The sequence below is a fragment of the Ruditapes philippinarum genome, unplaced genomic scaffold, assembly GCF_026571515.1.
Source record: "Ruditapes philippinarum isolate M1 unplaced genomic scaffold, ASM2657151v2 ctg6350_1_1_1_1, whole genome shotgun sequence".
NCBI lineage: Eukaryota > Metazoa > Mollusca > Bivalvia > Venerida > Veneridae > Ruditapes > Ruditapes philippinarum.
This window is the reverse complement of record NW_026851934.1, coordinates 17,709-39,292: the sequence shown is the minus strand read 5'-3', so window position 1 is coordinate 39,292 and position 21,584 is coordinate 17,709. Positions and strand designations below refer to the sequence as shown.

Sequence of the window (21,584 nt, the reverse complement as noted above, 5' to 3'; positions counted from 1 at the left end):
ACGGTTTCCCTACGTATAAGCTACGGTTTTAAAACGGATTAATACGGTATTGTCACGGAAAGCCACGATCGATATACGCTGTACTACGGAGAGGCAAGGGATTAGCACGGTCTTATACGGTTTATTGCGTTGCATCACGAAACGGTACGGATTGGTAGGTCCACCACTTTTTCAAGGGAATAAATACTAACTTTTTGTTAAAATGAGACATATATAGGTTTTCATGTTGCGAACGTAATCATGAACATTCAACAAACGATGTTAGCCATAAAGTGGCTGCAACTGGAAATTGATATGCTGAGGCAGTGATAAAGCTTCTGGATGACAATCATAGGGGTAAATTCCTTATAAATATCGTACAACAATGCATAAGTAATAGGTTACATGTTATACCAAACATTGGATCTGGAAATTGGAGTAAAAATGTACATAGAACAAAGTGTCTCAAAAGCCTCGGACGCTGGCCCATTGAGTGATTATAAAATTAACAAGTTTTTTAATTATAATTTAAACATAAACATTTACGATAATTAATGCAATTGTAAAATTAAAAACCAATTTTAAAATTAAAAATTACGCAGTATTGATCAACATTTTTCATTAATAATTACATATTTAATCAGGTAAGAGAAGGCAGAGGCGATGGTGGACTAGAGATTGGCTTCTGCGCAGACCCCTTCATGGCCAGTATGAGACTCATGGCCGAACTTGTAGCAGAGGATCCGGCGTCCTACAGGAACTTCACAAGAATCGAACCTGATATGTTTCAAGAACTTCTACATGTTGTTGGTCCAACGATAACGAAGAATCACAGCTGGTTCAGGCGGTCAATTAATCCTGCATTGAAGTTGGCAATTGCCTTGGGAAACTTGGCAACAGGCGACAGTTACCGTTCTTTGATGTATGGTTTTCAAGTTGCACATAGCACAATCTGTGGTATTGTACTGGACGTATGCCAGGCCATTAATTCAATGTATGCCGAGGATGTTATCCCGACTCCTACTGAGCCTGAGCAGTGGCAGGCAATAGCAGACCAGTTCGCAGCTAAATGGCAGTTTCCACACACACTTGGAGCTCTAGATGGAAAACATGTGGCCATACGATGTCCTAAGAACGGTGGCTCATTATACTATAATTACAAAGGATACCACTCCATTGTGCTACTTGCCTTGGTTGATGCCGATTACAAGTTTACATGGGTCAATATCGGAGCACAAGGAGGATGTTCAGACGCACAAATCTGGACTCAGAGCGACCTCAAGTTGGCAATCAAAAGGGGGCTGATTGGCATGCCGGATAAAACACCCCTTCCAGGTGATGACAAACAAAAAGGATATTATATTATCGCAGATAATGCGTTTGCCATGAGAACTTGGCTTATTAAACCATTCTCAAGACGAGGACTTGAGAAGGATGAGCGAAATTTTAACAATCGCCTGTCAAGAGCCAGGAGAGTTGTTGAGAACGCTTTTGGTATTCTCGCCAACCGATTCCGATGCCTATTTTCTGTTATGCCCCAAAGACCAGACACAGTATGTTCGATAGGTCTCGCATGCGTTTTTCTTCACAATATCATGAGGTCAAGATATCATGGTGATCAAAACATTCAAATGGATCAAGAAGACGACGCCTATGAAGTCATTCCTGGAGCATGGAGAGATGGTTTCAACATGGGACAATTTGATGTGTCCAAGGGGTGGAAATATTGATACCTTCCAGGCAAAACAACAGAGGTTGTACCTGAAACAATACTTAAATTCTCCTATCGGGTCTGTTGAATGGCAGGATAGAATGATATAAAGGACAATCGAACTTATGTGAAGCAAATCTGTTTAGACAAAGCGAATGTGCAGGTCCCGTCTGTATAAATTATGTTGATGTTGTTCATTTTTTGAATTCTAGTACTCTATGTGACAACTTACCTAATCTTAAACATGTTATTTGTGAAAAGTTATTACCATTTTAAAATAAATGAAGTCACACATGTATGCTAATGTTTGTAGTTATTGTTCAATATCCATTTGCAATCCAGTACTAGGAATAGGAATCGTCTGTGACTGACGGTTACCCAAAAGATAAAGAAAAAAAATAATCAGTCACATGACTGACTATTATTTATCAATTATACCATTACCTTGTACCAATTAAGATATATAATTTGAACAACTTGCAGATAACATTTTTAAAACTCTCGATTGCGAATATAACCTTCATCTCTTACTTGAGCGAAAACTGCTATTATCAGCCGTATTGTTAAGCTGACCACGTTTCCGCTGTTTTTGTTTGTGATTGAGTTTTACACCTGTTTTTAACAGTAGTTCCATCATATACTGGCGGGCAGTTAACCTACCCAATGTTCATTGATTCTGTACCAGTACCAACTTCTTTACCGCAAGTTATTGCCAACTTCTACACTTGACTAAGAAGACCGCCCTGCATTCATTATCTTATGCGGCCTAAGTTTAAGGATAGGTTGTTTAAATCCTTTTTCTATTTTTAACACTTGTGGCCATCTTACTATCAGTCGGGTGGACGGACTAGGGAAATAGACTGACCATAGCTCATCTTTAGCACTATGTGCTGCTGTGATCTGAAATACTTATGTTGAAGCAAAAACAACGACACATGATAAAAGGTAAATATTCATTACAAACTGAACATTAGAAAATAATAAACCAAAAAAAAAAAAAAATAGATAAATACAAAATCCCTAAAGAAAGCCCAACACGAAAAAATTGAAAATGTTGCAGGCTCGGTTTGATTGAGCCTGTTCATGGACGGTACTGGAAAGTGCAAGTAACCGTCCTTGCCCCCTAGCACCGGCTTAAGCAAAATTCAACAGTTAATCATGAAATAGTAAAACTTTGAATTTAGAAACATCCGCAGATGTGTTCATACAGCGGTTATCATGGAACCTTCAATGTGACACTTCCGTGCCATTCCATGAAAAGCGGCGTATGGTCCCCAAGTAATAAAAAGCGTGTGCCCTAAACGAAAAAAACAATGGGCGGAACTAAATAAAATGGAATTTTGAAAGGGGATCAGAGGTTATGAAGCCTGCATATCACAGATAAGACGTCAAAAGACAAATTTATAAAGCAGGCAACATTTCCTAAGGGCGATTCAACATTATTCAAGTAGGAATATTGGAACCACCCAACTAGAAAATGCCAAAGGTTGAAACTAAAAATACCACTAGCACAACAATAATGTCGTAACAATAAAACATGTCAATCATTCGGAATCATTCGGAATTACTAGCAATTAACAAGTCAGAGTTTAAAATGTTAAACAGCCATATGAACCGAAATCACATTGTCATTTATAGAACCAAAGTGTCCATGATCATCAATAATATGAACTTATTACGCAACATTTACACGTCAACAATATCATTTTCGGAAGATTCATTTACGGTTCGTAATCCCCGAAAAGGTCATGAGTTCTTCGCAAAAAGAATTAGCATGACCGACAGAACTAACACCCTGTAGATGTTGACTGGGACTGTGTCATACGCGGGGGCCAGCTTTTATTGTCGCTGTTGTGGACAATGGCGCAGACTGTGACCTTCCTGGGTTAAGATTGTGGAGGAACATAGGAGGAGGAGGTTTGGTAAACATCTGCCTGCCATACTGGTAAATAACCCCCAGGATTTGAAGAGTAGTTAATTATCTGAAGAAGCTTCGCAGTGTGGTAATCTGCATGCTCCTGGTCAGCCGACGGCAAAGAAGATGGTTGCAAGGAAAATTGCTGCACAACAGCTTGTTGTAGGCTTAAAGAGCGCACTTAAAATTGCTGACCAGTTGAAGAAATTCTGCTTGGAAATCTGACCATAGAGAGTCATCAATATCCGTAATTGCAGAACCAAACCACTGTGTCCTCTGACGTCGCTCTGCTACCCGTGGGTCTTTTGTTACCGACATTTCATCAATCAGCTTCTCCTGCAATTGACTTGACTTTCTGATACGTTCTTGCAAGCGTTGAAGCAAGGCTTCGGACTCTTCTCTGCTTGCTTTCTTCTTACGATTACCTGATGTGGATGTATCTTGCTCTCCACTGGCAGTTGCCAATGCAGGTGAAGCGGACGGAAGCTGCTCTTCTCTATCATCTTGACTATTTTCGCCATCCTCGCCACTTTCGTCGGAGTCCGGTATCCTCTCTGGGTGTTTCTCACGATTTTTTTAGGAGCTGGAAACATAAAAATACATTCATTAGAGTCAGAACAATGCGACTAATATCAGGATCGAACCCATAATCTCCTGTTTGTCAGCTAGGTGCTCTAACAATTTTATATATATCAATTAAGCGATTTAATACCTTCACCTCTCCTGTTTAAAACTTAACTTGATATAATACATATAATACTGATTACATGCAGTGCCTAGAATAATCACACTGTCACATTAGTTTTCGGTTTCTATTTATATTTAACTACGCGCTTGTCGTTTAAAGGCTTTTTCTATAGCTGTTTACAGATTTACAATTTTAAGTCCGATGAAATGTTGTCCGAAAAAGCAATTAACTTTCTATATCGAAGTAAGAATGATTATTCTGTACATTAATATTAATCAACATCCCTTTAAATGTCATATACAGTTATTGAATATGAAAATAAAAAACAATAAGTAGTTTTTTAAAGATAAATTAATTATCATTTTTCAACCTCTTATTTAAGATATACTCATATAATAAAAAAATGATTGTTAAATTTTTTCAGATTTTTTATTTTGTTTATATTTAGAAAAATGTAACCTTCCATCGATAAATTTCCCCTTGAAAAATAGTTTTATGAGTTAAGCCATAACGCATTATTTAAAGTGTCCCTAATTTAAAAATGTACGTTAGAAAATACTTTTAAAGTATATTTTAAATAAAATTTATTATTTGCTGCTTTAAAAAAAACTCAAGATTCTTAATACTTACATCGACTCCGCCACTTCATTTGCAACCCTGTACCGCCACTCATTTTGCACCCTGTGATTATGATTTGATTAGGAACGATAACTTATCCAAAATCCACTTATCTCTGTCTGATAGGGTTTTTCCATCCGAACCTGATGGTTACATTTTTCAGCTTACCATTACTGAGTTCGCATTACTGTCTACCCAGCTCCTTAAAACCTTGCACCTGAAAATGTATCAAAATAGCTTTACAAGTGCAACAGTAAACAACGCACTTGTTTATTTTGCTTGTGAAATATTTTACGAGTACTTTAGAAAATATTAAATTCGCCAAAATTACTCATAAATTATTGTTTACTCACCGTCACATATGCAAGTTCCTCTGCTTTTTCCTTCCAGAGGGTCATTCTTCTTTTCTGTCAATTTATAGTCTGCGTGCCTTTATTATACAAAAGATCAATTCTCCTGAAAGTATTACAAAAATTCATGTCCTTTGTGTTTTAAAACGGACAAAACTCAAAATGTATAATTAGGAACTTAATTTGCCCTAGCGCACCTTTTTACATGGAATGGGGGACATTAAAACAACTTAATCATAATATTAAGCATCGTACGACCTAATGTAAAAAATTTAAAAAACAAAAAAAAAAACTTCAAAGAATTAGCTGCTCACTTCACTTGACGAGAACAAATTAATAGTACCACACACTATTTTTACCTTGGGAAACCAGCTGAGTATGTCATCTAATTGTTGCAAAGTTAAAAGGCAGGGATTGGCTAGTGGCTTATGTATCAACCTTAACGGTATTATCTTCCTGCTCAGGGGTCGGGCCCCGGAGATTGTGGCTTGAATCCTCACCAGCAGAATCGTTTCGTCTCTGCAATTCGTATTCTATATCTCTTTAGCTTTGGGAGGCATATTCCGAAAATTGAGCCATGCAAGAGGTTGACGGAGCATAGACCGAATAATAAAAATAGGACCCCCGTACAGAATCCGTGGCGATTCGTTCTTCTACGTCCGTCATCTACTCCGACGCGTACTTATTCGTACTAACCCAGTGGCTTAAACAGTAGCAGATCGTACTGGGATTCGTACTATACCGTGCTTTTAGACCGTAACAGACCGTAGTGTGTATCCGTAGGGCGTCCGTCCTGATTCGTGTCTCTCCGTATCAAACCATTTCGGACCGTAAACAATCCGTGGCTCTCCTGGGGATTTTACCTGCATTTTAGCGGTAGATCCGTCGAACTTCGTACTCATACCGTTGTGCGTTCGTACTGGAACCGTAGCCCGGGAACTACAGAATTTCACATTTCCGTAGTAATCCGTGAACGATTAGACCGTAGCTCTTCCGTGACGTTATCCGTGAATATGTGACCGGGGCTTTAGGAACTGCCCAATTAGTATTAGGAAACATACTAGAAAAGAAATGCTGACATTTTCACAGTCATCTAATCTTGAAGAAACTTATCTAAATTTAAATGCAACCACCCAGAGGAATAGGATACACGTGATAATAATAAATTGATCAATGTCAAAATGGCATATTTGCATTGTAACTGTAAGAAATAAATGTCTCTCCTGTCTGATTATTCTCGTCAGACATGATAACCAGACAACTTGTTAACTGTGTTGATTTAATTTGGGATATTCAGTCTATTCAAAGTAATTTAAAAGCTGCACTGCTATAATAGTGTTGGACATTAACTACCTTGAAACGCAAAATTTGTAGAAGAAAGAATATCATATGAGTACATTTACTTTAAATGGACATTATGCTTACCTTTTCGTTGTCAAATCGAGGCGAAAAAGATTTATATTTCAAAATATTAACTATGTTTATGTTTATTTACAGATAATTAATTAATACAAATTTTCAGTTTGTTTGTTTGTTTGTTTGTTTGTTTCATTTTACGCCTTTTCCAAACAGTATTTCAGTCATATAGGCGGGTAGTTTCCTAACCATCGTTCCTGGAGAGTTACACCAGTACAAGACAACCTTCCTCCGCTTTAAACTACCAAAGCATCTCCCGGGGATCCAGCCAACGCCAGACTCTAACCCATCGACCACGGAGGCGGTTTTACAAATTTTAAGAATGAAATCTAGAAGCTGTCTTAATTATAAAAGTACTGCCACACTCTGAACAACTTAACTTTACCGACACTTTCTTAAGGATATTTACGGATATTTGAATGTTGAACACTCGTTAAATTTAAGTAAAAGATTAGATTGGAAACAAATATGAAACTATACACTTATTTTGACATTTGCCCGTAATCTCAACAAATACACTATGATGGGCATAGTATTTTGATTCTGTATTTCTATATACTCTTTGCTGGTATTCTTGCGTTAAATATATTCTCGCGTAATTCTTATTTTTTCATTAGATTGAAGCACAACGCCACCTATTTTAAACATTGGTGACCTACTTTTATTCAGCAGTGTTTTGAGTAACATTTTACAGTACTGTAATGAACCGACTTAAGTTAAGTAAATCACAAATTTTACCTTATATATGAAAATCTTTAACTATTTCAGTCACAAAAAAGTGTATTCTTTGGTAACTTTCCTCCTATAAAAGGTTGACAACTTCTGTCTGCTGACAGGACTCCAGTTGTTGTTGTTGCTGCCTAAAACTCCACAACATATACAATACCATAGTTTTGATTTTTTTTTCCGGGGACCCAAAGCAGGCATAAACAGCCATATGACAAGGAAACCCTTAAGAGAGCCTATGCAGCTTGTGTTTCATATGGCATGTCTGCATCGTTGATCTACAGTGTACCATGTCTCAGAGTCTACTTTGAGAGACAGGACTATACACAATGTCACCCTTGAGGCACGTCCTGGACAAGAGACTCTATTGTCTTCTCTGGAAGAGGACGAATTAGCACAGCATATAAGGTATATGGCCAGTGTCGGATATGGATATACCATGACCAACATAAGATTTATGGCTGCAGTGACAATTCCAGGTCAATGGGAAAAAAGTCGTTGCGAAGGATGGTTTAAGTACTATGAGGTACTATAGTTTCATAAAAAAAAATCCAGAAGAAAACATGAATAACTATTTAAAAAAAACTGAAGAAGATTCTAGATGCCAATGACTTAATCAATTCACTTAAAAGAATCTACAATAAAGATGAAACGGGAGTAAGCACCCATCACTCACCACCGAAAATAGTTTGTAGGAAAAATGGTAAACCTCGGCAATTACCTCCCCAAGATCTTCAAAAGTAGTAGTAAAAGGAGGAGCAAATACCCTTGGAAATCATGTGCCTACTTTTTATATATTCCCTTGAAAAAGGCTTAATGCTCAGTTCATGGTAGGTGCTCAATTTGGAGCAGATGGTACAATGTCGGATAGTGGTTGGGTGAATGGTGAAATTTTTGAAGGTAATGTCAAGACAAATCTTGCGAAGCACTGTTACCTTGATTCTGTCTCTTCAGATAGACCAGCCACATTGATCCTGTATGATGGGCACAAAAGTTACTTATCGTTGACTTTGAACGAGTGGGCTAGAGGGAGGAATGTAATCTTTTTTGTACTTACCCCACATACCAGTCATCTCACACAACAACTGGATGTTGGTGATAATGGCCCATTCAAATCCTTCTACTACACTGAGTGTCAGCAGTATTTGCAGAACAACCAGGGTGTATTCATCCCTAAATATGAAATTGATTCACTAACTTCAAAGACGTATATGAAAGCTTTCTCTCCATCAAATATCCCATCAGCTTTCAAAAAATCAGGAATATATCTTTTTGATGAGTCTCAAATTGCTAACAGTGATACCTCACCTTCATCAATTTATTCACGAAACGATTCTAGTGAAAATCATGAACAGTGCCAGGGACTGGATTAACAAGTTTAAACAACCGAATAGGCACCACAGCAACCAAAAGAGCCCTCTGACTCTCAAGAAACCATTTTTATGATGAATATGTCGCTTTCTTTGCAAAGAGACAAATTAAAACTGTCAAATAAAGACCTAAGAAAACATTCATTCCATCATACATAATGGGAAATCTGTTAAATGAAAGAAATAGAGATAATCTACAAAATCATTGGAAGTCTAAGGGTGCCAAATCTGAGAAACCTGTTAAAAATAGACTTAAAAATCCCATACAAGCTTCGTTTAAGAAGCAGAGGAATAGTAAGGAGCATGATGAACAGATTCCTAGCACATCTGGAACATCTAAGACAGGGGGCCTATTTGTTTGGACTCTCCAGCACCTATGTCAGACAGTGATACTGATATAAAGATAGAGGAGAGAGACAAATATTGTGTCTACAAGCTCTACACACATACTAAACTCAAGGATTGTGTTAGTATTGTCTGCACAAAGTGGGCTCAGTGTAACTTTTGCCCTCATTGTGTGCATCTTAGATTTTGTACACTTATCACAGTAGTTAGAAGGGCTACAGTGTTCAGATGCCCACATTGTGGAACTGAAGAATTACTCTTGTGACAGGAAATATTACAAATCACCTTATCTTGTGCCCAGACAAATTTGATATAAGACATTTTTTGCATTAACTTGTTGAAATTTGTAGTACAGTTATTGTTCAGTTAACTGCATTAAGTAGTGGACACACATTTAGTAGTGGACACACATTTGACTTGCTGAAAACGTTCTTTTAAACGCGAGAATATAAATAACATCTTTTCCAGTGTCAAGGTCATGGTACCTATTTATAAAATGGCGGAAAATAACATTTAATTTTTTGCATATCTATTTTATATTTAGGTCCGTCAAAAGAAAGTCACTTTTGATTTATTTTAGAGCGACGTCTTTGATATTTTGACGTCAAGTCAATTGTTTTATATAAGTTCCGCTTTCCAGGAATAAAGCAAGTCTAAGAAGAGACCTGTTTTCAAGAAACTAAGCAACTAGTAGATTCGTAGCAAGTTTTCGAAACATAACTCTTCAAAAAGTGAAATACTTTCTATGGCGCAGGATGTCCAAAAGCACAGTAGGTCCAATGGCGCAGCAAGTCCAAAATCGCGGCGAGTCCAATTATGCAGCGTAGGAGTCCAGGAGCGTAGCAACATATAATTGAGGAAATGGAATCCCAAAAGAAGTTAAAGAACGCAAAAAAACGACAAATTTGAAAATGTTGCAGGCTCAGTTTGATTGAGCCCGTTCGTTAGCGATATTGGACAATGCAAGTAACCGTCCACGCCCCCTAGCATCTGCAGAAACAAAATTCAACAATTAAACATGAAAATTGTGATATTTTGAATTTAGTAACATTCAAGTAAAAGAATAGTGTGCCCTTCACGAATTTGGGGGATTTTAAGAAAAGGAAATTTTGAAACAAAGATTAGAAGTAATGAAGCCTTCATACAAAAGATAAGACGTCAAGGACAAACGTTAAGGACAAATTTAAAAGCAGGCAACATACCCTAAGGGTGATTCAACATTATTCACTATGGAATATTATAAACACTCATTATAAAAAAGATGAAAAGAAGCTAAAAAAGAAAATAAACACACAACAATAATGTTGAGCTGAACAATCTTAAAGGATAGAATATATAACATTTTTTAATTTTTTACGGGGCGACATTTTACGGCCCCCACATGTCACAAATAACACTAATGTGCTACACCAGTAGCGCTGCCAGTCTAATAGCGCAGTCAAAGAGTGTTGCAAGTCCAATTGTGTAACAAAACTAAAAGTCAAAAATAGGCATTTGCCCTCTTGCCAATGACACACATATACTATCGTCTGACAGATGGTATACTTTTTATTCTTTGTTGTTGTTGTTTTTTTTATGCTGTTGTTGCTAATTTATGTTCCTGTCGTTTTAAAAAAAGTTTCGCATTAACCCAATACAAAATAGGAGAACTTTTCTGAAAACTGCGAATCAAAAATCTATTCATCTTTTTTTCTGAATTAATTATTCCCTAGATGTTGTTTAAAAGAAAACAATTACTAGAAACCATTACTCATGATTATCAAATAATTTGTCTTCAGTGGGGATTTCGTTTCTGAGAATTGGAAATGTTAAAGGGTAACGAGTGTTACCAAAATGTAAATCGTAAATTTAATATCTTATAAATTTATTACAATCGCATATAAACATTTAGCGCTCCAGTAATCTGTTTAAATCAAATAAAAGAATTCTACTGTTACAACTAATCTTCTGTTGATATATTTTCATATTTTGAATTAAATTAAATTATTGTTCAGTGGTTGCTGTTGATAAAAAGATAATAAGTTTTTATTTTGCAGTAATTAATATTTGAAGACGAACAATGTTTTACTTGATACAGGATTACGTAATTAAATTTGTTCATACACTGTTTAGAAAAGTAAATCAGGTTGATACGAGTGAGCTGAAGATGCCAATACTCTGCACAAAACGTCCGGAAAAGAAAGACTAGATGCCCAATCTTTTGAACAATATAAGAACATTTACGATAACAGTAAACAATTCTGAATTTTCCATCCCAACATTAGCTGACTGCACTTCGTAAACAATATTTTCCTGAGATCAATAATCGCGTGTCACTTTTGCCATATCAAAGGTTTTGTCGCAATATATCGTTAAAAGGATTTTTTTAAAGCATCAGCGTAATGATGTACAAAGTCAACTAGAAAATGACAAAAATAAGTTAAAAAACAATCATGACTGATATTTTCTGTTAGATATTTTAATTTGCGCGTGATTATGAACTTAACACTTCATTTACCTTAGAATCAACTATATAGTTTGGTCGAATTAATCATATTTGGATTGCTTAGATTTTATAAACTCGTTTTAACATTAAAACACATGTGTGTATGTGTGTGAATGACTTTGATTATAGTCAGTATAGTTACGTTGTGCTTAAAATAATTGAATATTCAATTCTTTTGTTTTTATGTAAAAAAAGAACTGTAACAAACCATCATTCAAGATAAGTACATTATTAATATTTACACTCAGGAATTATCTTCAGTGGTGCCTGATATTCAACAGCAGTAACATTGTTTAATGCATTTAACAAGAATTTTCTTTTATCATGAATATACTTTAATTCTTCAAATCATAGGGCAATTGATATTAATTTATAAATCAGTGCTTGACGTTGCTTCTTTTGTAAGAAAAAAAAATCTTAAGATAATAAGAAAATAAGAAACAAAAACAGCAACAAAACAAAACAAAAGAAAGAAAACAAAAATAATAGCAGCTGGCCAATCAATTCATTAATTTTTACATTTTTGATCTTCGTATGCATTACTTTCTATTAATGACACTTTCATAGCAATAAATGTTTGTAATATGTCTTTTCTTAAATTTTCAAATATTACTATCTTAGTATAGAAATAAAGCGTCTATATAATAATAAACATACCGAGGTGGTGTCATTTTACTTTATACTAACAGTACTTTCTTCGTTTCATATAATCGCTACTTCAGAAATGTTAATATAAGGTAAAATTAACACGATTTAAATGGTATAATACAAAGTCACCACTTTTCATAATTATGTTAGTATACCATCACATTTTTTTTAGACTCTACATGTCCAACATAATATAAAGCTGTCAATTCTTCTTAATTATGTAACTGTTTTCTGTTACCTCGAAGGTAAATTGGGAGAAAACATTCTTGATTTTTGTATTGTTATTTTGCATTTATATAAAAAACATTATGTTATTAAATGTTTAATTATAGTGTTGGTAAGCAAGAGTGTTGATGAAATGCGCAAATACAAATAGGCAGTTGTGACCAAATGTCAGTAAAGATCCTGGTATTCTTTGATATCAAGTGAATGAATCAAGTACCATGGTTAAGGGGGCGTGAACGGTAGTTTGCCCTTGACTGTACCGTCCATGAACAGGTTCAATCAAACCGAGCCTGCAACATTTTCAATTTTGCCGTGTTGGGCTTTCTTTAGTGACTCTTATTTTCTCTATTTTGGGGTATACAACTTCTGTAAAAATATACGCCTGTTCTGTTTGTCAATTGTTCTATTTTAACTCAACTGAAACACAGTAATTAACAGAACACTGACCGATAAAAAAATCTTGAAAACTTGATAAATTGTTCAGGTTTCTACGTGATACTTAGTTTTAATAAATATTTTCGTTTTAGGTAGTGACCTTTGCTGTGGCATCAAATGGACAACACGACAATAGGATCCGGTATAGCTGGCATGATAAATAACTTCAAGCTATAAAATCATAAGGAAATAAAGTTATTATTATAAGAATCTGTATTTAAGCATCAGAACTAAATAACAACTGTAATATATGTATCAAGTTCGTCTCGATTGGACTATGAAATGACTTTTCTGATCCTCGTTTACTATGGCGATGACAAAATACCAACAATAAGTAACTATTTATGTTCATATGAGATTTAATATGCATATTTCATAAGGAAATTCTGGTATAATGGGGACCAATCTAATGCACAGAAATCAAAAACAGGTGAAAATAAAATATGAGAATCGCTTAAAGACAAGCAAACAAACATCGGTTGCAGAAGTATTTGATCCTCAATACTAAAACTTTTTATCCTTTTAATAACACACGGAGAAAAAAACTATAAAAACGCCAGATTAAAGCAGGTTGGAATTGTTCTCAAATACAATACAATGGAAACAACAATAGATTGACGAAATATGCAGACGCCGATGTTTATCATAGTTGTTAAGTCTAAAAATAGAGATATATGGTATCAATTTTCACATGTCATTATACAATCTTTAATCAATATAAATATGCACAGTAAAGTTAAGAATATTTATCAATTGAAAACTTGTTTTTTTCTACAGGCTATCATTTATAATAATAAAACATAAATCGTGAAATACAATACATCTTTATACCTTGCATCCTTATAACAACAATTCATTGAAGACATATGTAGATCTTGATAATTAATTTGTAAAAAAGTACAATTCTTTTGGGAAGAATCGAATGTCCAAATGCTGATATTAAACTTGTTATGCAGTTTGTGAACTGTTAAATGTAGCACAATATGAAATAAACGTCAACTTTCTAAAAGATAACGATGGCACAAATTTCCTTTTTTTCAACGGACGTCATATTCTATGACCACTGCTGTTTAAAATGTAATCATTTAGTCATTTCATGTCTGTATGTCGTCGCTTGTTTTATATAATGCCACTTAAATACTAAGAAACGCGTTCAACTTGGTGGAATATATGGAGAACAAAAACCAGATGTCAAATTGGAAATAAACTAGAAGTAAAAATAGCGTCAAAAATGTTTTGATGCGCTGCGCCTGATGCGTATTACCACACAGGGAACACAAGCTTAGCACATTAATTTAAAAGAACTGAGACTCAAATTGTATAAAACAATTTGATCACCATACAAAATATTCTTAAGGTAATAGAATGCGAAAAACGCAAGACTCTTAGTCCTATATCATTTTGAACAACCTTCATAAAGTATGTAATCTAACAAAATGTCATTGAATCAATATCCTGCATGTGCTTTTCATTCACAGTTTGACATCTTCGTTTTAATCCTTTAATTGAAAATCAGGTTTTCTTTCCCACAAAACATTGTCACGCACACCATGGATTGACGGGATTTAACATCAACACAAATTCGGAGCCCTACAAAAAGCTGGAGATAGTCGCAAATATATAAAAAAAAATCATAATCTTATTATTTTCAACTAAAAAAAGATAGATATCCCATTTTTTATGACTTTCCTTTATTGGGTGAATGTATGGTTAATTGTTGACATTTTAAAATGTTTTAATGAATAAATAAGTATTCAGTTTAAAAAAATTAAAAACGTTATTATTGGTATCCATAACTGTGTCAAAATGTATTATTGACCTTGATAAATGGAGTAATGTGTGTGTTTAATGTCAATCATTAAGTTTATCCAATTAAAATGGCATCTTTCAAACGTAACCTAACGGTAAAATGATTTCCACAGCAGTTGAAATTGCCAGCATCCTTTGAATTGCAAGGTAAGCTGATTTGTGACACATTTCTGCATAAGTAAATTTTTAAATTCACTTTCCTTTTATTTTTATGTAATACAATTATTATAGTTTTAAATGTTCATTATACTCATTTGTTTCTTATTTCTTTTTTCTGTTAACAAGGTAAAATTTTGTTTAAGAAGCTGAAGTCACTGGAAAGGACATCACAAAAACAAGCACAGATATTTGGCCAACAGTGCAATTTCATCATGTCATCTCTAAGATAATGGATACGACTTTTTTATAAACAGAACAAAGATTGTGAAAGATTGCCATACCACTAATGTTTTTTAATGCCCCTCAGTCACCAAACCCAATTGAAAATTGTGACATGACATGACATTAGTCTCCTTGAAAAACAAGCAGCGCCGCTACATGGAGGAAGAGTTGATATTACAGTATTAAGTGTATATGACTCAGCAAAGATAAATAGTTTTTTTCTTTTAAAAGTAGGGTTTTAAAAGACAACGATATATAGCAACTTTAATATAATTATATTATGCCCAACTTTTTTTCGAGCTGGTGATCATTATTATTTCCGATGTTTTAAGGCAACTATAAAATATTGATGTTAGAATTGATGTTAGATATTCTAAATGTATCCGTAGACAATTAATAACAGCAGTTATCTGCATTTTATGTCTAATCTCTACAGAAATAGAACAAATTATATTTCATCTACATCGTAATACTTTTGCAATCAAAGGCCGCCATATAATTGCAAGCATGAGTGAAAGTCTAAAATTGTTTACATGGCGGCAATGGTAATCAAATGAAGCCAACAAATTACAATGGTAAATTTTAGTGGTATAAGATCAATGTCCACTTAACATAGCAGACAGCTACAAATTACTTCTCCAGAAAATTGCGCTTCAATTGAAACATACGTATATTGAGAATTAAGTGAGTGAAATACAGAATTTTAACAATGGAAATAAGATGAGATTTAAATGTCCTCTTACAGTATTTAATTTTGGGTTGACTTTAGCTGATTCCTTGATGTAATAATGGGATGAGGAAATGGAGCAGCTTACCAGAACACACTGGTGTACCAGTACTTTCAGGCCATTCTCTTTTATTAAATCCTGCATAAAATCTTATCAATAAACGCACTGTCTAATTCATGTCTTATTGGAAGAAAAAATAGTACGAATTAAGTTAAAGCACCAAGAATTCTGAGGGTTGTTTTGCAGTAAAGTGATGGATACGTCAGCCAGCTGTCAGATAATACACTTACCGAATCTTAAGCATAAAACGTATTTTCATAAGGCATGTATGTCACGACAGACATATCTTTATGATGTTTTTAAATTTTTCTAAGATCATATCTTCTCTGTATCATTGTAGTAGTGAAATAGGAAATCCTCACCTTGTATAAGAATCATATTTTGCAGCAAATATGGTATTCAAGCTAAAATTTGAGAAATTCAATAAAGGTCATACGAGAAAGAAACTTTCACGAAACGCAGCCCTCGCAATACGGATTTAATAGTCATTCATCGCCGATTGGTTAGGACTGTAACACAAAAAAGGTATTAGGCTAATTGAAGTACGTGTTCAGAATTAAGCACATATAATCATTTATTGTTTTAGATGAATAGATCAAACGATATTTTTGTTTGCATCCTTCGACGGAATTCATATTTTATTGTATACATTTTACTCTTGCATTCTAATTGCACAAATCAATATTGTATTTATCATTAAGAGGTTGGTTATTCCAACTTTTTAACTGGACTAAAATCACTGAAATTATAGGTAGATTTTTGTACATATCAAACTAACGGTTTTTATTTACTCTTACATTTTTAACAAGACATTGAATGACGGAAAAAAACATTGTGCTTACAAACGAACAAACGAATCCCAAAATGTTGCATCATATCATTAGGATTATAATCTGTGACCGTTCACAATTATAGATCATTCGTTCAAAATTTGAATTGTTTTATAACTACGTGTTAACATACATGTATTTTTATAGTTTAACATTTCTAACATTTTCCTCTTATTAATCGTGTACATTAACGTAAACGAAATAGCATTATCATAAAGAAAGTTCAAGAAGTATAAGAAAGTACAAACTTTTATCTTGCAAAACTGAGAATTGTTAAAAGATAGGTATTATTTCAAAAATGAAATATAAATTCAAAATTATCTCTTATCAATAACACACCGCTCGATATAACGACTATTTCAAACATTGTATAGAAATTACTAATTTAAAAATCAATTAAAATTCTGAAAAAAAACGGGTTTTTTTTTACTTTTTAACTGTTACAATTTTCGTTTTAAAAGGGTTCCACTGAAATCTAAAAAAAAAAAAAAAACACAAAAAAAAAACAAAAAAAAAAACAGAAAGATATCAAAGACAATTTTAAAAATATGCATAGAAATAGTAGAATATCAATTTTTCTTCTGTCTTCTTGGCCGGATTGGATGTGAAAAGCGTTTTTGGTCATTTTAAACACTTACAATGATAAATTAAGTCAAATGTTGGGGAACGGATTGGGACGGATATTCTGATCTAAACCGCAAACGCATGTCTTACTTTTTTAATAAAGCATTTTTAGCCTCCCCAATGTTAATACCGACCGTCAAATCTTACTGCCGCGGTAATCAGGTCAAAAAATAGTACCTTGATTTTTTTCTAAGCTGACTCATCACTCATCACAGACATTTGCAATATGAAAATATTTTCATTCTTTAATTTCATATCAGATAATGATTCTCTGAAAAATTCTTGATTTTTGTTTTTTATTTTTTCAAAATCACTACTCCGTGACGTCATACTGCCGCGGTAATCAGGTTAGCATACGTACGTCTGTAATAAATAGTTCTGGTATGAAAGCCCTTCTACATAATAACTTTATCAATAATTTTTTAACAAAAAGCATTAATGAAAATTTATAAGTAAATGCTTTAATTAAGTGGCAAATATTCTTTATTATTTTTGATAACGATTTTCCAATTACTACGCAGCGACCAAATGTTTATGACGGGTCATTAACTAGAACGTTGCAACACCGTAGTCTCAATATCATGCATGTTCTTTTGTTGATATAAACCATTTATAATCCTTAATATTTTTAAAGACAAATAATGGTAAATTGTCGCTTACATCAGAGACATGGATCGTCCTTGCGTGATAACTAAGGAAAACTAACTTATTAGTACACCCTAGGAGGCTGTACGCGGAAAACGCTCATAAACCGCTATATCATATAGCTGTAAAGTGGACAGTTAAATGACAGAAATATGTGGTCAAATATGTTTTAACAAGGAAATAATTAATGCAGAGAAAGACGCAAAGATCAGTCTTCAATCAAATGAATGATCCCGGATTGTGTAATTAGAAAGTTTATTCAATTCTAGGGCAACGCATCCTAATTTGATAGCCCATGTGTTAAAAATTCAAATTTGCAATACAGATTATGAGATACATAAAAAATATTAAAGAATAAGAGGCTTAAAAAAACAACAACAAAAAAAAACAAAAAAAACGCATATAAATACGAATGACTTACAGTTTAGCATCGGGAATTCATCAGCATATCTTACGAAACTTTAATTTGAAAACGATATTTGCGGGCGCTGAAGTGATTAATGTTTATTTGAATAAATCAAATAAAAAAACTTATATGTTTGTGTTCTAAAAATAATCGGCGGCATAAGAGGAATTTCGTATTCATTTTACAACACTTGAAAAAATACTACAGAAAATGTGTTGTTGTTTTTTTGTTTTGTTTTCAACAAAAGTGTGTGTGTTTTAAGTTTATTTATACTCGGGGCCGGAAAAACCATATGTCCGAGATTATAGCATCGGGGACGTCTTTTTCAAGCCGGATCTTCCTGGTAGCCCATTCTTCGTTCGTTTTGGTAAAGGAGACGACAGTACTGGCAAGGCATCATCTTCCTGACTGACGACAACAAAAACGGCATTCATTAGCACCAAACCTCCAGAGTAAGTCACGACAGGTCAACCAATCACCTCTGGTACTTGAGATGACTTGACCTTGACCTGCCGTGTGCCTTCTCCGTGACGTGCACGCCTCTGGAGGGATTTGGAGAAGTTTCAACAAAAAACTTCCAAAACACGCTATTTATAAATTATGACACCATTCATAGCACTGACTCTTCGATGTTCTCATCTATTTGCGGGAAATGGTCGACAGGGAAAACCCTACGTAATAACCGCACACCCTGTTAACAATAGATTTTCCGCAGTTATATTTCAAGCTAGTGAGGTATAAAAAATACATGTAGAATCTATCTATTAACTACCATAAGTTGGTTGAGTGTTGGCGGTAAAAAAAGAAGATATAACTTTCTGATCAATTTTCACTTAGGCTGATTCAATTTTGAATAAGCTTTGCAGATATGTATTTTTTTCAAGAAATATTTAGTTTTAATAAATATCCGAAGCCGTCAAAGTCAGCAATGAAATGGGAATAATTTTCTGAAACGTGATTTTATTCCAGATTTGCTTCGGAAGAAGACATCTTTCTGTCCGTAGAGCATTGATATTAATACTCATCACAAGACAGTATCTTATTGATCTCAATTATGGTGCATGACATGTAAAAATGTATAATTTTTATGTTCAATAAAAATGTTGCATTACTTGCAGTTGTTATTATCATTCAATGTTAATAAATGACATAAAGTATTTATGATGAACAGTCCTAGGATATTTTGATAAGGAACAGTTAGTGGTAAAATGTCATTGTTATCTTACAATGAACAGTCGTCATACTTTCTGGTATGTCATTTATTATTGACAGTTTAGGTTTTTCAAAATTTGCAGGACTAGAAGTCCGAATGTAGACCTAAATGAAATGTTCTGGAATATTAACAAAATGAATAGTCAACCATATTAACCATATATACATGTATGAATGGTTGAACAAAAAAGTAAGGATAAATGACACAATGTGCATATCTTCTTATTTTGGTAATAATTGAAATAACAGCACATTTTAAGCAAAAAGAAAAGAAACTATAAGTCTGAAACATTCTGTCATAGCCTCCCCATGAGTACATTCAGTGCTTTGATTTCATAGAAATTAATGTAATTTCATCCGTTACTATTTTCTAACAATAGTGTATGAATTCATAACGGCGAAATAATGTCATTCTTACGTAGTTCATTAATAAAATGCGCTAAAATGACATTATTACAAACCACGCGACACATCAGGATCTGGTACTCAGTATCAGGAATTGGTAAAAGTATCGGAAACACCAGTCTAATATGCAAGAATAATTTTTCTAGAAATCTTAAAAGCGGAATGAACGGTTGATCTGAAATTTTGCACAAATGTTATTGATCTTGTCATGCATCAAATGGAACATTCATCTCGAAAGACTGAACTTCAGTGGAGACCATTAAACAAGTCTTTTCAAAACAACATGCACATCACTTCATTTATTGAACAATAAATTATCGATGACTGTTAAAAATTGAAATAAACGTAAATATCAATCAATATATTGACTTTGAATTCAGATTCAAAACGTCTTTTACAATAATAACAAACCAATTACTTTCAAGCTGTTTTCAGATATTTTCCTTCCGAAAACAAATTGTTATTTTAAAATAAAACAAATCTTCTTTTCAAACGTTGTTTGTAAGGATGAGGCCAATTATTGTAAGGAAACATACTTAAATAATGCTGAAATATTCGCAGACAGCTAATCTGGGAGAAATTGTTTTTGAATTTAAATGTTGCCACACAGATGAATTGATAACAAGCACAAAGAAAAATTCGATCAATGTTATGAAATATTTGCATTGTAATTGTAACAAATAAATATATATATGTCTGATTATATATATTAAATGTTTACACCCGAACTAATCTTTCCTGTTTCGGCGCCATATGACCATAACTGGGTTGATGCACCGTAAAACCAAACAAAAACAAAATTGTTTGATTATTGAGTGTTGACAGACAACACTTATCCCTAAATATTTGATACAAAATCACAGTAAAGTACCAAATTAGTTGTTTCTTGACAACAAATTTATCAACAGATGTCTGAAATATATGAGAGCGTAGAGATGAAACCATTTGAAATATAGGAAAGACACATGACAAAAGAAGAATGATGATAAAATATATAGGAGGCCTTTTCAATATTTCAATTTGTGCTTGAAAAGGATCTTATTAAGCAAAGATGACAATTTAGTAACGTTGGGTTATTCATGTCTTAATTGCTTCATGATACATGGAGTCTTACTATAATGAAACAATCGTGTTCATAATAATTACTTTAAAAAAACTTAGATTCATACCATTCAAAATATCTGAGATTTTTTCGTTGACAGCTCAAACTCTTGAAATAAATCAGGAAATATCGAATGTTTGATTTAATATTCGATCGTCATTTCAATTTGTTGTGGTTTTGCTGATGTTTTTGTTGATAAGGTATGTATTTGTCGTTTTAATGTTGCTGTTATTGTTATATGTGGCTGTTGTTTTTAAGTTTTACATCGAAATAACTAAAAAAGTTGGAAGTAGTGTAATTAAAAAGGCATATTATCATTTGTAATAACTAAATTATAAATACACTTAAAAATGTGACTTTGTCGTGTTTTCGATCTTGCGCCCCGCTGAGCGGATGTATGACAAAACGTAGACTTTGGCGTTTTTTATGATTTTGCCTGTCGCCCGCGAAACGCAAATACAACATGGCAAC

The 21,584-nt window shown here is 33.8% G+C and overlaps 2 protein-coding genes across 2 annotated transcripts; both read left to right on the top strand.

Annotated features, from left to right (window-relative positions):
• Positions 1 to 623: 623 nt before the first annotated feature.
• LOC132743453 (putative nuclease HARBI1) lies at positions 624 to 1,709 on the top strand (the record flags this gene model as incomplete). The annotated part of the gene is made up of 1 exon (XM_060731980.1): positions 624 to 1,709. A coding segment is annotated over one exon (1,086 nt), but the record flags the coding sequence as incomplete, so codon positions are not given.
• Positions 1,710 to 8,230: 6,521 nt separating this feature from the next.
• LOC132743443 (uncharacterized) lies at positions 8,231 to 8,776 on the top strand. The gene has a single exon (XM_060731968.1). The coding sequence runs from the start codon at positions 8,231 to 8,233 to the stop codon at positions 8,774 to 8,776; it is 546 nt and encodes a 181-aa protein (XP_060587951.1).
• The last annotated feature ends 12,808 nt before the right edge of the window (positions 8,777 to 21,584 follow it).

Excerpts from the sequence above, each read along its gene's own strand:
- LOC132743443 (XM_060731968.1), top strand. The coding sequence starts at position 8,231 with ATGGTAGGTGCTCAATTTGGAGCAGATGGTACAATGTCGGATAGTGGT.